We start from the raw sequence: 16,808 nt of genomic DNA on the forward strand, positions 1-16,808 counted from the left end.
AGAGAACTCATTTCTTCCAAAAATTACCAATCTTGGACTGCAAAGATTACTCAGAGATTAAGAGCACATTTTGCATAAGCAAATCAATAAAATGCAATTTGCCACATAAATATATCCAAGGGCCGAAACTATGCGATCATTAGTAAAGTTATTTCTCAGAACCTAACATTCCTTTATGATAAAAATCCCCGAGAGGCTATGGATGGAGAAAACGTGCAAATGGAATAAAGGCTGAGCATGGCAAAGCAGGAGCCACCATCCCAGCGTGTGGAGAAAAGCGTGAGGCACTCCCACCAAGATCAGAGCAAGGCGAGGCTGTGTCTGCTTTTGTCTCTCCTGTTCAGTGGCACTTGAAATCATCACTGGTGCAACCGGACATGAGAAAGAAATAAGAGAAACACACAGAGGAAAAGAAGCTATCGGGGTATTGCTGTTTGCAGGTGACAGAATTCTACACACGGCAGACCAAACGCTGTCAGCAGTGTGGCATGTTCTAAAATCCCACACACTGAAGCCAAAAAGACTGAGAAGGAAATCCAGAGAGGGCTCCCATTCATACTAGCACTGAGAATCGAGTGTTACTGACCAGGAAGCTTCCTCCCTCTGGCTAGCCTGCACAGAACCTGCACAAGTTGAATGAGAAGACAAGCCATCAGCTCCCTTACGCAGCTCTGAATCCTGCAAGCTACAGCAACGACCAGCATGGAGGTAGCCAACCACCTCCGTATACTTCAGGTGGATACAGGTATACTTCACAAGAGGAAGCACATATGGCGTTTTATGAATCTGGAACCAATGAGTCAGGAACCAGTGGTTGGAGAGCTCATAGGCCCCGAGCGGGTAAAACCCTCTACTATAAATTATTGTGCTAAATGAACATGTCAAATTGCCCTCTAAATTAGTAAAGATGAGTGCAATTCTCAGGCCTCATTTGGAGACACTTCTACGTTCGGCAGACAGTGGTCAATGTAGAACTTCACACTTGATCAAAGTGGTAGAGACCATAAGTCAGCGGAGTGCTGAGCCACGCCTTCTATCAACCCTACCCACAAGGCTCAAAGTCAGTGGAGACTAAGGAAAACTGTCTGCCATCCTGAACGCACAGTGACATGCACAGGACCAAGCCAGGCAGCATCCCAGCACGCATGGGCAAGAAGGTCTCAAGCTCCAACACCAGAGGAGCTATGGCTTCCGAGGGACAAGCAGTTCTCTTTAACTGTCCCTTAAAGGTCCCTGGAAGATGAGCCAGTCCTATAGTGGATGGCCCCAAACCCATGAGTATACGGGCAGCAAAAATGGTGCTCAGTAGGCTAAAATTTAAAATCAACAGCAACAAAAAGACACAAGTTAGGCAGTTAGGGATGGAAGCTGAATGTGTTCAAAATACATTGTATACATGAATGAAATTCTCAATGGCTTAATGAAAGTATGTATTTTTTTAATCCCTCAAAGACGCATTTGCTTCTCCCATCTGTAATTCATAGCACCAAAACTGAAAGAAACAGTCTTTGTTTCCGAGGAGCTTCAAGTCAGGAAGGCCAAGATGGAGAGAGAGAACAAGAAACTGAAGCAAGCAGCCCAGGCAGTTAGCTCAGAACATCCTTACCAGGGCAGCATGGTGGAGCTGACCTTTCTGTCTGCCACACACTCTCACCCCAACTTCTGTTTCCCTCCAGCCCAAGGTTGGTCTTTTCCTGCATCCCCCAAAGCGCAGGGAAAAAGAAACGCTCAAGGGCAGTGACTCTGCTGCCCCCTCTAGTGGTGACACTGAAGACCACAGGAACGTTCAATGCAGAGATTATAATCTTCCCAAAGTAGGAAAGCTTTTAATATCTATTAGATGAAAAAAAAATTGAGTTATAACAAACTATGTTAACTAAAGAGTTTCATAAACACCTAAAAAATCAATAAATTAAATCAACTAGGTGAGGATACTGAGGTGGAAATAGAGTAAAAAATGGAGAAGAAATGTCCCGAATTACCACTTCAAAGGAAGTGCATTAGCGTAACTTCACAGAATGAAGTGCATTAGCGTAACCTCCTGACTGTCCAATTATTTCTCATAAGCTATACATCCAGGGATACAGCTCACTGAAAAGTATGTTCTAATGATGGGCATTGAGCGTAGTTAGGCTCAGCCTCTCTGCCTCTCCCCTCTCCCCCTCTCTCTCTCTCTCTCTCTCTCTCTCTCAATCTCTCTCTCTCAATCTCTCTCTCAATCTCTCTCTCTCTCTCTCTCAATCTCTCTCTCTCTCTCTCTCAATCTCTCTCTCAATCTCTCTCTCTCTCTCTCTCTCAATCTCTCTCTCTCTCTCTCTCAATCTCTCTCTCTCTCTCTCAATCTCTCTCTCTCAATCTCTCTCTCAATCTCTCTCTCTCTCCCTCTCCCTCTCCCCTTCTCCCCCTCTTCCTCTCCCTCTTTCCCCCTCCCTCTCCCTCTCCATCTCCCTCACCTATTTTGAAGATGTGAAAATAAGGCATTATTACTTATTAGTTCTTTCAGATAGAGTTCCTTATACTTTTGCACTTTCATTTTACAAGAAGTCTCTTGCTTTCTCATTCTTGCGAGCTCTAACGTCAGCTCCATCAGCTCTGCCTGACTCCGTGAGGCAGCAACCTCCGCCCCCGGCTCCTCCTGTTCTCCTCCCGGTGCTGATTCCACCTAGAAACAATTTACAAAGGCAGACTTTAAGAAATCAGAATGAAAGCAACTTCTGTGAGCCTGAAAATGTTCAGTTTCCACCCACAAATGTTCAGTGTGCTGGAAATGGAACATACGTTTTTGAAAAGGGAGAGTCTGGGGAATTCAGGTGACTCAGGAAAGAGAAGCAAGGGAGCCCAGGAGGGTACTGGGGCCTGAAGAATTAGCAGAGGATGGCTTTGTCGGGCATCAATGAGAGGAGAGGCCCTTGGTCCTGTGAGGGCTCGAAGCCCCAGGGTAGGGGAATGGTGGGGGGGAGTGGGTGGGTTGGTGAGCACTGTCATCAAAGCAGGAGGAGGGAGGACGGGGTACGGGGTGTCCGGAGGGAAAACCAGGAAAGATAACATTTGAAATGTAAATAAAGAAGATATTCAATAAAAACAACAAAAAAGCTAAATACGGTGTACCTTGTAATAAAATGATGGAAGCCATAGGGGCTGCCAAGGGTGTTACTGGACACTTGCTGATGCTTGGAGAGATGGGCAGTTAGGGTTTGGAGGACGGTGAAGCCTGAAGAAGGGACTTCACAGCGCAATGCAACCAACGTGCAAGCTGAACTAAAGAAGGACGCTAAGACGAAAAGAGCCTGGGGCTCACTGAGTAAAAAGAAGAGCAACTACATCATTGGTCCAATTTGGGGCTCACAATGCAACAGAGGCCAGCTTCCAGGAAGGAGACCCGTGGGTGCCAATGCACGCTGCTGGTGTGCAGATACACCGCGTTCATTCTAAGCAGAAACATTCCCAGCCTAGAGGTGTAGCCACCTTTCACAGGCACAGACTGTCACATGGTTGACTCAAACTCTCATGACAGTCAGGGGTAGGAGTCCTAGGGTACTCTGCAAGGTCCAAAACAACCAAGAAGCCATGGTTTTTGTTTTTTTAACAGACATAACTTTTCTCTTTAAAATCCGAAGGGGTGGGTGGTATAGGTCAGTTCTCCGGCGCAAAACAAAAGCAAAAAGCAAAACTCCCATGAGACTTTGTATTTATTCTTGACGAGGGGTAGAAATTCTAAGTTATTTCCCCCAAAGCTCACATAGTCAGCTTTAGTTGCCACCTTGAAACATCTGGGAAGAGGAAATCTCAAATGAGGAATCTCAGTCAGATTGGCGGGAGTGTATGTGGGGCTGACATAGGTGGCCCCATCCAACCGAGGGTACAGTGTTCCTAGGCACGTGGGTGGACCTGGGCCACATACAAAGCACAGCTGAGCAAGCCGTGGGAAACAAGTTGTGTGTTTCAGTTCCTGCCTTCCGTTCCTGCCTTCAGTCTCCTGCCTTCCATTCCTGTCCTGACCTTTCTCAGTGGCTGTGACTTTCGAGATCTAAGGTGAAGTAATGCTCTTCTCCCCAAGTTGGCAGCAGCAGAGAGCAAAACTAGTCCAGAAGCTAATGGTAAGGGACTGGCTGTAAGACAGAGTCAGAGTTCTCCAGCTAACTACCACTGAATGTAAGAGTTCCTTAAAACTTTTATCAGAGGCCCAGACATACTCATAACTTCCTAAGCAGCACTGTAGACACCAAACTCTAGATAGCATCCCATGAGCCTATCAATGAACCACTATGTAAAATAGGACCATCAACATTTCTCACTAAAAATTCGGCCAAAATCATTTCTTTTATTAATTCAGTCAACTTCGGTAAAGCCAGGGGACTTTTGCCTGTACCAATAAATAATAGCAATATGATTAAAACAAATATTTTTATCAATGAGCCTCTTCATTCTGGATAACATAGCACTGTGGAGTACTACGAGAGAGAGAACACCTCTTCCATATTAATGGCATTAATGGGAAACCTATTAAACTTACCACAGTGATTCTTGCATTTAGCAGTTTCTCACCAAGCACTTCCATTTCTCTTGCTTGTTTTTCAATTGTGACCACTAGGTTGGAATTTTCAAGTTCAATCCTAAATATTTTAAAGGAATTATTCTTATGGGTAAAGTTTTTTTTATTTTATTGGATATTCTCTGTATTTATATTTCAAATGTTATCCCCCCCCCCCCGACTCCTGCTTCCCCTCCACTTGCTTCCATAAAGGTGCTCCCTCTCCCAACTACCCTCTCCACCTCAGTGCCTTGACTTTCCCCTACACTGAGAAAATGTGCCTTCACTTGACCAAAGGCCTCTCCTCACATTGATGCCAGACAATGTTATCTTCTGCTACATATGCAACTGGAGCCATGGTCTCTCCATGTGAACGCATTGGTTGGTGTTTTAGTCCCTGGGAGTTTTGGAGGGTTTGGTTGGTTATAATGTTCTTCCCATGGGGTTGCAGACCCTTCCTGCTCCTTCAGTCTTTTCTCTAGTTCCTTCACTGGGGTCCCCATGTTCAGTTCCATGGTTAGCTGCAAGCATTCTCAACTGAATCAGTATGACTCAGGCAGAGTCCCTGAGGAGGCATCCATATCAGGTTCCTGCCAGTAAGCACTTCTTGGCATCAGCAATAGTGTGTGGGTTTGGTGGCTGCATATGGGGTGAATCCCCACTAAATGACCATCTTGAAAGTAATTTAGCAAATTCTTTGAAAAACAAGCTACATGATGTCATTTTTCTAGCTGTGTTGTGTGGTTAGTTGTGATGTTTAGGGACTTTGTGAATAACTTTTTTCTCCTTTTATTATTGTGATGCTCAAAGACGAAACCAGGACCTTAGGTAGGCAAACATACGTCCATCCACTGAGTAAATTCCCTGCACCATGCAGCTGTGTTAACCATGTGAAGCGACTGGAAGCCGAAATGTTACCTCGGCCTTACACACGTGCATCCCTGCCCAGGCGGATGCAGTGATCACACTCCTCTGCCCGCCTGCACCGTAAAGATGCCAGCTGTCCTAGCAAGGTGCATGTGGTTATACCTCTGAATCCTGCAGCGCATCTTCTTGGCAGCTTTTAGCATCGACAGTGATTCACTCAACTAGAGCAAAGGACGGGGAAGTTACAGTTAGAACAATGAGACTCCAGCCCGAGCTTGTCCAGCTCCTGTTTGTGTTCTCTTCTTAAGTGCTATAGAAGCACAAAAGGACCCTTCCTGTGCGGGCTCTGTACAGTCTCTGTGCTATAACAGAAGGTCTAACAGACGCATCGCAACACAATCTGGTCTGCAAGACCTAATACCATACCATCTGGCTTTTTCCAGAAATATTGATGACCCTCCAGCATGAAGGTTAAACACATAATTATTTCTGAATCAAACACATCATTAGTTCTGAATTACGTTTTCTCAGATACTCAAGTTGGCACAATCAGTAAAACAGAAAGAGGAAATTTCGTGCAGTAATAAGCACTTGCATTTTTGGCTTCCAAGCACCACCTCACCGACACTGTAACCTTAGAAGCCATAGTAGTGATAATAAAATTGACATGGTGTCATCTTAGTCACTGCTTCATTGCTGCAAAGAGGCAAGGAAAGTCTTATAAAAACACGCAACTTTAATCATTTTCACTGGATATTCTCTGTATTTACATTTCAAATGTTATCCCCTTCCTCCCCTTTCCCGTCCCTTCTTCTTCCTCCCCTTGCTTCCATGAATTTGTTCCCTCTCCCAACCACCCTTTCCACCTCAGTTTCCTGGCATTCCCTACACTGAAAAAATGAACCTTCACTGGACCAAAGGCCCCTCTCCCATTGATGCCAGACGATGCTGTCCTCTGCTGCATATATAACTGGAGACATGGGTCTCTCCATGTGCACAAATTGGTTGCTGTTTTCGTCCCTGGGAGCTCAGGGACGGGGGTTGATTGATGATGTTGTTCTTCTCATGGGGTTGCAAACCCCTTCACTCCTTCAGTCCTTTCTCTAGCTCCTCCATTAGGGTCCCTGAGCTCAGTCTGATGGCTAGCTGCAAGTATACTCATCTATATCAGTGTGGGTCTGGAAGAGCCTCTGAGGAGGCATCCATATCAGGTTCCTGCCAGTAAGCACTTCTTGGCATCAGCAATAGTACTTGGGGTTTGGGGGCTGCATATGTGGTGGATCCCCAGGTGAGGCAGTTTCTGGATGATCTTTTCTTCAGTGCCTGCTTCAGTATTTGTCCCTGTATTTCTTCCCATGAGTATTTTGTTTTCCCATATAAGAAGAACTGAAACATCCACATTTTGGACTTCCTTCTTTTTTGGGGGAGGGGGCTAGTATCCACTTACCACTGGGTGCATATCACATGTGTTCATATCACAGGTTACCCCACTCAGGAAAATATTTTCTAGTTCCATCCATTTGCCTAAGAATTTCATGGAGTCATTGTTTTCAATAGCTGAGTAGTACTCCATTGTGTAAATGTACCACATATTCTGTATCCATTCCTCTGTTGAAGGATATCTGGGCTCTTTCCAGCTTCTGGCAGTTATAAATAAGGCTGCTATGAACATGATGGAGCATGTGTCCTTGTTATATGTTGGAGCATCTTTTGGGTATATACCCAGGAGTGGAATAGCTGGGTTTTTCAATTTTCTGAGGAACTGCCAGACTGATTTCTAGAGTGGTTTTACCAGCTTACAACCCCACCAACAGTGGAGGAGTTTTCCTCTTTCTCCGCATCTTTGCCAGCATTTGATATCACCTGAGTTTTTTCATCTTAGTCATTCTGACTGGTGTGAGGTGGAATCTCATGGTTATTTTGATTTGCATTTCCATGATGACTAAGGATGTTGAACATTTCTTTAGGTGCTTCTTAGCCATTTGGTACTCCTCAGTTGAGAATTCTTTGTTTAGCTCTGTACCCCATTTTTAATAGGATTATTTGATTTTGAGTTTTTTGTATATATTAGATATTAGCCCTCTATTAGATGTAGGATTGGTAAAGATCTATTCTCAATCTGTTGGTTGCCATTTTTTTCTATTGACAATGTCCTTTGCCTTATAGAAGCTTTGCAATTTTATGAGGTCCCATTTGTCAATTCTTGATCTTAGAGTATAAGTTCTGTTCAGAAACTGTTCCCCTTTGTCTATGTGTTCTAAGCTCTTCCACACTTTCTCTTCCATTAGTTTCAATGTGCCTGGTTTTATGTGAAGATCTTTGATTCACTTGGACTTGAGTTTGTAAAAAGAGATAAGAAAGGATCGATTTGCATACTTCTGCATGCTGACTGCTAATTGCACCCGCACCGTTTGTTGAAGAGGCTGTCCCTTTTCCATTGAATGTTTTTAGCTCCTTTGTCAAAGATCAAGTGATCAAAGTATGTGGATTTATTTCTGGGTCTTCAATTCTGTTTCATTGATCTACCTGCCTGTTTCTGTACCAATACCATGCGGTTTTTATCACAATTGCTTTGTAAGATAGCTTGAGGTCAAAGATGGTGATTCCCACAGAAGTTTTCTTGTTGAGAAAAGATTTCACTATCCTAGGTTTTTTGTTATTCCATATGAATTTTCAAATTGCTCTTTCCAACTCTATGAAGAATTGAGTTGGAATTTTGATGGGGATTGCATTGGATCTATAGATTGCTTTTGGAAAAATGGCCATTTTTACAATGTTGATCCTTCCAATATATGTGCATGGGTGATCTTTCCATCTTCTGAGATCTTCAATTTCTTTCTTCAGAGATTCGAAGTTCTTGTCATACAGATCTTTCATTTGCTTAGTTAAGGTCACACCAAGGTACTTCATATTGTTTGTGATTATTATAAATGGTATCTTTTCCCTAATTTATTTCTCAGCTTGTAGAGGAAGGCTACTGATTTGTTTGATAATATTATATCTAACCACTTTGATGAAGTTGTTTATCAGCTGAAGGAGTTCTGTGGTGAAATTTTTGGGGTCACTTAAGTAGACTATGAAATCATATGCAAATAATGGTATTTTCACTTCTTTCTTTCCAATTTGTATCTCTTTGACATCCTTTTGCTGACTAATTGATCTGGCTACTACTTACAGTACTGTAAAATTGAATATGTAAGGAGAGAGTGGGCAGCCTTGTCTAGTCCCTGATTTTAGTGGGATTGCTTCAAGTTTCTCACCATTTAGTTTGATGTTGGCTACTGATTTGCTGTATATTGTTTTTACTATGTTTAGGTATGGGCTTTGAATTCCTGATCTTTCCAAGACTTTTAACATGAAGTGGGGTTAAATTTTGTCAAATGCTTTCTCACCTTCTAATGAGATAATCATGTGGTTTTTCTCTTTGAGTTTGTTTATATATTGGACTATGTTAATGAATTTCTGTATATTGAACCAACCCTGCATCCCTGGATTGACAATTACTGTGATGTATTCTTGGATTCAGTCTGCAAGAATTTATTGAGTATTTTTGCACTGATGTTCATGAAAGAAATTGGTCTGAAGTTTCTTTGTGTGGTTTAGGGATGAGCATAATTGTGGTTTGGAAGAATGAGTTGGGTAGTGTTCCCTCTGTTTCTATTTTGTGAAATAGCTTGGAGAGTGTTGGCATTAGGTCTTCTATGAAGGTCTGATAGAATTCTGCACTAAACCCATCTGGTCCTGGGTTCTTTTTGGTTGGGAGACTTTTGATGACTACTTCTATTTCTTTAGGGGTTATGGGACTGTTTAGATGGTTTTTTAATCTGTGACATGAAGAGATTGGTAGTCATTGCCACAATGGATCATCAGGGATGTTGCCAGAGAGTATACATGTAGCATAGAATAAGCTGACCTCTGCTGCTAACATTGGTGTCAGGGTTACACTGATATGCTGATATGTGGGGGGAGAAATATCTCATCCTGACGTCTCCTTCCTCACATTAGTCAAAGTATCATATGAGGAACAAGGCCCCAGTGTAGCCTTAGCCTTTGTACTTCTTGAAATTTGACCAGCCATGCTGTGTTGTGTAGTTTCTTTTTCTGGATGAAAACATTTCTCTCTGGGGGAGAGTGGGGACCACAAGACTCCAGAGGCTCATGGGAGTTTCTATGCTCTGAATGCTCATGAAACTTACGGGACCCACAGGGTCCCTCCAGGAGATCAAACAATACCAGGGGGAGAGGAGATTCTTCTATATACTGTGCAGGACACATTTGAGCTGTCACTGTGCTAGGGTGGGATCTTCAGTAATGCCTCAGTCCCCTGTGCTCCCCTAGTGATCCCCATCTTGGGCAGCATTCTTCTTCTGTATGTCATAGTTGCTACATCTGCTGTGAATAGACATTTAGTCACATCTCCACAGAAAAAGCTACACAACAACTAGACAGTAGAGCTCCTGCCCACTTAGAATAGTCCACATCTTTGGAGCTCTTAGGAGTACTCGCAGGCTGTGACCATGTGGTGCAGTAAAAAGTGTGGCACCTGCTAGAAGCAGGGATGCAGAAATGACATGGCCTTGGAGTCAGGCTAAAGTGATGGGTGGACTCCATTGTGGAACAGGTTCCTCAATTAGTCTGTCCCATCAACTGCCACAAGAAGGTGCTTTGTCACACCCCAGGAGCAGGTTAAGATAATATAAATATGTGTGTAAAAAAACTACTACAGGGGTCTTCCTGCCAGTTTTATGTATCATCTCCAGTTCTGGCTACATAAGGAAGGAAGGCAGGTATATGGTTTTCCATTTTAAGGCAAATAGGAGCACTCAGTTAAACAATGTCTCCTATTTATTAAGTGTATTTGATTTTATATGAAATTTCTCAGAATATAAAATAATTCTCAGAATATGAAAATAAAAACTTCAGACATCTTTGTCCTCAGGAAAAGGAATTGGCAGGATATAGATTTTAACCTATAACTTAAGTATGCTTTAAATTTAAGAAAAAGTGTCATATATCATTTGATATTCCTCCCAATTTATACTTAGATAATATTTATTCAAAGTTGAAGGATATGCTGTTCTAGATGGACTTTGGAAAATCAGTCTAGTTAGAGAAGGCTTCATGGAAGAGAAGATTGTAAGACAACCCCAAATAAATGAAGCCAGATATAAAAACATGAACAAGCCAGAAAGAACAGTATGAGGAAAGGCAGAGAGATAGCACCATAAACTCAGTTGGCTAGGAGGGCAAAACCCAGTCAGAAGGAAACAAGAAGAAGAAACAGAGTAGATGGACCAACAGAGCACAGTTATCAGCCAAGGAACAGGTATGTGTTACAGCCTCACAATGTTGTTTGTGTCTGTGTGCCTGTGTGTGCCTGTTTCTGTTTGTGTATGTGTGTCTGTGTGTGTGTGTGTGTGTGTGTGTAAGGGTCTTTGTGTTTGTGTGTGTAGGGGAGTCTCTCTGTCTCTCTCTCTGTCTCTCTGTCTCTCTCTCTCTGTGTGTGTGTGTGTGTGTGTGTGTGTGTGTGTGTGCGTGTGTGTGTTGAGACAGGGTGACACTAAGTAGCCAGAAATTCACTATGTATAAAAGGCTGGCTTTGAACTTAGCCTATTTTTCTTCTGAGTCTGTGCTGGGATTGCAGATACAAGCTACTGTGGGAGATGCTGCAGAGCAGAAGGAAACGAAGGGCCCCACAGTATTAAGCTAACTAAGTGAAGCAGGTTAAAGGGCTAAATATTGTATAAATATAAATATAAATATGTAAATAACTATTTGCATGGAAAATCAACTCACTGGTTTTAGATTGGTGACTTTCAAACAACAAAGCAGATTGAGGGACTAATAAGGGGTTTGTGGGGTCTAAATATGTAATCCACAGCACAACCTACAAGAACAAAACCTTGTTGAAAGTACGCAGCCTGTGCTGTCTCACATATATTATTCAGATTCTAACTGCTTGTATGGCAGCGTGATTTATCAAAAAACAAAACAAAACAAAACAAGTTCTTTAATGCAGGCAGAGATAGTACTGGGAACTGACATCTCATTCTAAGACATTTAACTAACGTCACTGGAATTTCAGAGCAGGTCAGCCCGTCCAGTAGCAGAACAGCGTCAGAACTGACCTTTATCCTAGAGGTGCGCCTTTAGTGCGCCTTCCATGACAATCGTTCAAAGACTATGCACTGAGCAGCCACTATACACCAAGATTTACAGCAAGCGAAAGTCAAAACCCATTCGTACACGGCATCATCTACTTTTAGCATAAGATGACATTGTTTTAAATCTAAATAAAAGTCACACATCACACAATATTCTGGGCTACCATGGGCCACCAGCCTGCAGGACGTAGTGCTATGGGGTTTCTGTGGGCACAGGACTGTGATATTTAAGTAAACTTGCCGAACACCGCATTCTCAGGGTGAGTCCCGGTCTCTGTCAAGATAGTGCTGTGTGTTATGTTGATAAAAGGCAGAAATATGAGCTTTTACCAACAGTTAACTCACCTCATCCCAAGTTTTTGCCTCAGTTTCTACCCATGGATAGATTCCAGAATATGTCGCGTCAAGCTTCTGAACGGATTGCCGTCTTTCAGTTCTCACATTTTCCATGTTTGCACCAGGCAACTGCTCATTTACCACAGTCTCCTCCTGTGAGGCAAATCCGAAAGTAAAGACGCTTTCATTGAAATCATCTGGTTACTCACGACATGTCAATCACCATCCAGTAAAATATTGCTTGTCGTTTCTCACTTTGAACTTTTCCAAAGGGCTCACTCTCCAAAGTATCTCTTCTTCCTTACTCTACTTAGTATCTCTTCTTCCTTACTCTACTTAGTATCTCTTCTTCCTTACTCTACTTAGTATCTCTTCTTCCTTACTCTACTTAGTATCTCTTCTTTCTTACTCAGTTTCTCTTCTTCCTTACTCTCAAAAGTATCTCTTCTTCCTTACTCTACTTAATATTATGGCTTTCCCAGGAAAGCAGCAACCTGAAAGTTCTTTTCTAAATGTTCCGTCAATTGGACCAGATCATTTAAAATTAAATAATTTTGAAGAAGTTATTTGGTCATTGTGTCACAGGCCTTTCGTCCCATTCAGGAGGCAGAGGCCAGCAGATCTCTGTGAGCTCACGGCCAGCCTGGTCTACACAGTGAGTTCCAGGATACCCAAGAATATGTAAAGAAATCTTATCTCACAAAAAGTTCCTGCTTATAGATTTAGAGGCTAGTGTGTAAAACCTTAAACTAGTTTATAAATTATAGAAATAAAATTCTTTCCTCATAAAAGTTGGTCCTGTTGACAGCCCTGAAATAACTTCCAAATATCATGTATATTACTAACTCTAAACATGGGCTACCAAGACTATTGTCTATTACCACATAATTTAATCATTTAAAATTACATTATATTTATTTTTATTTTTCTCCATTTATTTATTTATTTATTTATTTATTTATTTATTTATTTATTCACTTTACATCCCTTTGAGATAAAGATTCACACATTGTTTTAGACAGGATTTCAATCTTTAGTTCTTACTGACCTGTAACTTGTGGTGATGATTCTGACTCTCTTTCTCAAGTGCATAGAAAATAGTGTGGTGGTTCATACCTGGATGCTATCACATTTTAAAATTCCTTTTTATAACATTTTCAAGTTTTTGTGGATTATTATATATTTTACAAACATTTTTATAAACCTCATTACCCAGCTATAACACTCCTAGATATACCCAAAAGATGCTCCACCATCCCATAAGGACACTTGCTCCACTGTGTTCATAGCAGTTTTATTTGTAAGAACCAGAAGCTGAAAACAACCTAGATGTTCCTCAACTAAAGAACGGATAAAGAAAAGGCCATTCATTTACACAATAGAATACTACTCAGCTATTTAAAACAAGGACATCATAAAATTTATAGGCAAATGGGTGGCCTAGAAAATACCGTCCTGAGTGAGATAACCCAGGCCCAAAAGGACATACATGGTATACACTCATTGATAAGTGGGTATTATTCATAAAATGCAGGATACCCAGGCTACACTCCACAGAAACTAAATAACAAGCAAGGCCAAAGAAAAGATGTTTAAATCTCACTCAGAAGGTGAAATCAGAGGTGGATGGAGGGAACTGGGTAGGAGAGGAGATGGGAAGGGAACATGAGGGATCAGATGTGGGGAGAGCTGAGGAGAGATAGGTGGGAGAGCAAGTTGAAATTGGCAGCTGGCAGTGGAGGGGCATCCCTAGGATGTGCCAGAGGCATGAGATGGGGGAGGCTCCAGGGAGTTTATGAGAATGACTGTATCCCAGCCACCTAGCAATGGGTATTTGATGAAGTGACCACCTTCTGTAGCCAAACAGGATACCCAGGAGAGGGATAAGGACACCAACCCACCCACAAAACCTTTTACCCAAAATTTGTCCTCTCTACAAGAGTTCAAGGACAAAGATGGAACAGAGACCGAGGAAATGGCCAACCAATGCCCAGCCCCACTTGAGAACCATCTTACAGATGAGAACCAAACCCTGGAACCATTAGTAACACTTTGTTATGGTTGCAGACAGGGAGCTTGGCATAACTGTTGTCAGAGAGGGTCTACCCAGCAGATAATGAAAGCAGATGCAGAGACTCACAGCCAATAATTAAACAGAGCTCAAGGACTCTTGAGGAAGAGTTAGGTGAAGGATTGAGGGACCTGGAGGGGACAGAAATGCCACAGGAAGACCAACAGTCACTAACCTGGACCCTTGAGGGCTCCCAGAGACTGAACCATCAACCAAAGAACATACATAGGCTGGACTTAGGGCTCCTAAATACATGTAGCAAATATCTAGCTTGAGCTTCATGTGAGTCCCCTAATAACTGAAGAAGGGGTGTCAGTGGGGTTGGGCATTCCCTGACTCTGCTCCATACCTGTAGATCCTGTGCCTGTCACTGGGCTGTGTTGTCTGGCCTCTATAGTAGGAGGAGTGCCCACTCTTGCAGTGACTTGATGTTCCAGGGTAGGTTGGTACCCAGGGAAGCCTCTCCATTTTCAGAGGAGAAGGAGAAGTAGGATGGGGGAGTGGCTAAGGGGAGGGGGCTGTGATGGGGATATACAGTGAATAAATAAGTGAAAATGTATTTATTTATTTATATTGTTTTTGAGATAGGACGTAACTATGTAGCCTTGATCGACCTGTAGTTCACTATGTAGAGTAGGCTAGCTGTGATGGTTTGCATATGCTTGGCCCAGGGAGTGGCACTAGTAGAAGGTGTGGGCTTGTTGGAGGAAGTGTCACTCTGGGGATGGGCTTGAAGACCCTTCTCCTAGCTGCCTGAGGATGCTCAGTCTGTTCCTGGCTTCCTTTGGATGAAGATGTAGAACTCTCAGCTCCTCCTGCACCATGCCTGCCTGGATGCTGCCATGCTTCTGCCTTGATACTGAACTGGACCTCTGAACCTGTAAGCCAGCCCCAATTAAATGTTTTTATTTTTAAAACTTGCCTTGGTCATGGTGTCTGTTCATAGCAATAAAACCCTAACTAAGACACTTGCCTTGAACTTATGGAGATCCATCTGCCTCTCTGCCTCATGAGCACTGGGACAAAAGGCATGTACCAACAAACCCAGATCAAACACATTCTTTAAGTTCCTTAACTATTTAGGTTTTTGCCAAAGATTGTTCAAAGTAAATAAAAATCTAGAAACTTAGAGAAATGATATTCCCTCATAACACAACACAATAAATACTATATAAATCTATATCCAGAATTAAGCTAATAAGAAATCTGAGTCCATTTTCTCTCAATCTGGGACTAGACAAGTGTGCACATTCTCTCTGTGCTTGTTAAATATAGTCCTCAAGCTCTAGCTGGAGCAGTGCAATGAGAGAAAACTACAGTGGGTTAGAGCTCAGACAGCAAGACGGCAAACTATCCCTGCTTCCAAACTACCCAATTCTGTACTTAGAAAGCCCTAATTTCTAAAACACACCAGGTCCAAAAAGTACCTTTGGTAAAGTAGAAGACTATAAAATCAGTAACAGTTATACACACCAAAACCAAACTTACTAAGAAGGAAATCGGGGAAAATACAGCATTCACAGTGTCCTCCAAACAAGCTACAATAAGGACTGTCCAGACAACACATGGTCACTGGTGCAATGGAGGTGTGTAGGAAACCATGAGGCTGTCCTGGCCAAGCTGCCTGAAAGGCACGTGTGCAGAGGTTTTTGTCACCACTGCACAGCTGGCAAAGAGAATTTTAACATCACCAGGACAAAACAAATAAACTCAAGGCAGAAATCTGACTCTGGCCCTGGGCTCAGGAACATCTACATTTGAAGCTCAGGGCGAGCTCAGCAGATGTAGGTGCGACAGTCCCTTTGGCTCTTGGAAGTCCCCTTTGTCTCAGTCTCCCCATCTACCCCCTAGAAAGATGTTTACAGGATTTTTGATTATTGGCTTGCTTGTTCCTTGACTCAGAACTGATGTATCTTTCTACATGGAATTAAGGTAGCTTAAAAGCAGACTGAAAAATAAAAGTATGCTTCCGCCTCAAAACCGGCCAGAGTCACACTGTAGCTCTGTCTAATTGTCTCCTTTTCCTTTCAATCCTCGCTCCTGCCCCAGGGAAACTGTCGTTTGACTCAACTTGGTCAACATGGCATAGGTTTTTCAGATTAGAGTCATGGATCCTGGGGCACTATTTGTCTTTCAGATCCTGAGTAACCAAGACACTCTGTCTGGCAGTGAAGGATTCGGGCTGCTCTGTGTTTTTTCTGTATGTTCCCTTAGAAGGCAAAGAAGCTCAGAAGCTTGGCAGAGCAATTGGTCTTAGACGTTAATCTATGTATCCAACATAGCTTTCAAATGTCACTGTCAACTGGCAACTTCAACTGTATAGATTCTGGCAATCATCATTGTATTCTGTTTCTGATAAAAAGTCTGATTGCCCTCAATAAAACTGTCACAGCCTCAGTCTTACTGTGGCTCCTCCAACCCAAGCCTGGTTTAACTCATCCACTGGCAATATTAGGTAACCTTGGCCCAGTAAGTAAGTATGTATGGGTGCCTAAGAGGTACAAATATTATGACAGTAACCAGCTTCTTTTTGATTCAATAGAAAGACCACACCACAAGATGAGACCCATACCTCAGCACCATTATCAAGCCAAGAACTGAAGTCTAGACAAGTCACACTTCTGGGGAGAACCTACCACTATTACATGGATAAATTGGCATAGTGTTAAATTGTCTCTTGATGGTTTGTCATTATATGCATAGATCAATGAGCCTTTCAACTCTCATCTGAGAAGTATTACATCGTTTTGGGGTGAACTCACATGAGATGGTTTGTATATGGTTGGCCCAGGGACTGGCATTGTGTGGAGTTATGGCCTAGTTGGAGAAAGTGTGTCAT

At 42.5% G+C, this 16,808-nt stretch overlaps 1 protein-coding gene across 1 annotated transcript in view; it reads right to left on the minus strand.

Annotated features, from left to right (window-relative positions):
- ANKRD26 (ankyrin repeat domain containing 26) overlaps positions 1-16,808 on the minus strand; it is a gene marked incomplete at both ends in the record, with an annotated part of 35,783 nt that overhangs the window by 12,367 nt on the left and 6,608 nt on the right. Inside the window, 4 exons of the mRNA XM_080917488.1 lie at positions 2,454-2,662; positions 4,514-4,613; positions 5,561-5,619; positions 11,908-12,051. Of these exons, the coding sequence (XP_080773614.1) occupies positions 2,454-2,662; positions 4,514-4,613; positions 5,561-5,619; positions 11,908-12,051 (512 nt within the window). The remainder of the gene's footprint in view (positions 1-2,453; positions 2,663-4,513; positions 4,614-5,560; positions 5,620-11,907; positions 12,052-16,808) is intronic.

This window comes from Micromys minutus (assembly GCF_963924665.1).
Source record: "Micromys minutus genome assembly, chromosome: 5".
NCBI classification, from domain to species: Eukaryota; Metazoa; Chordata; class Mammalia; order Rodentia; family Muridae; genus Micromys; species Micromys minutus.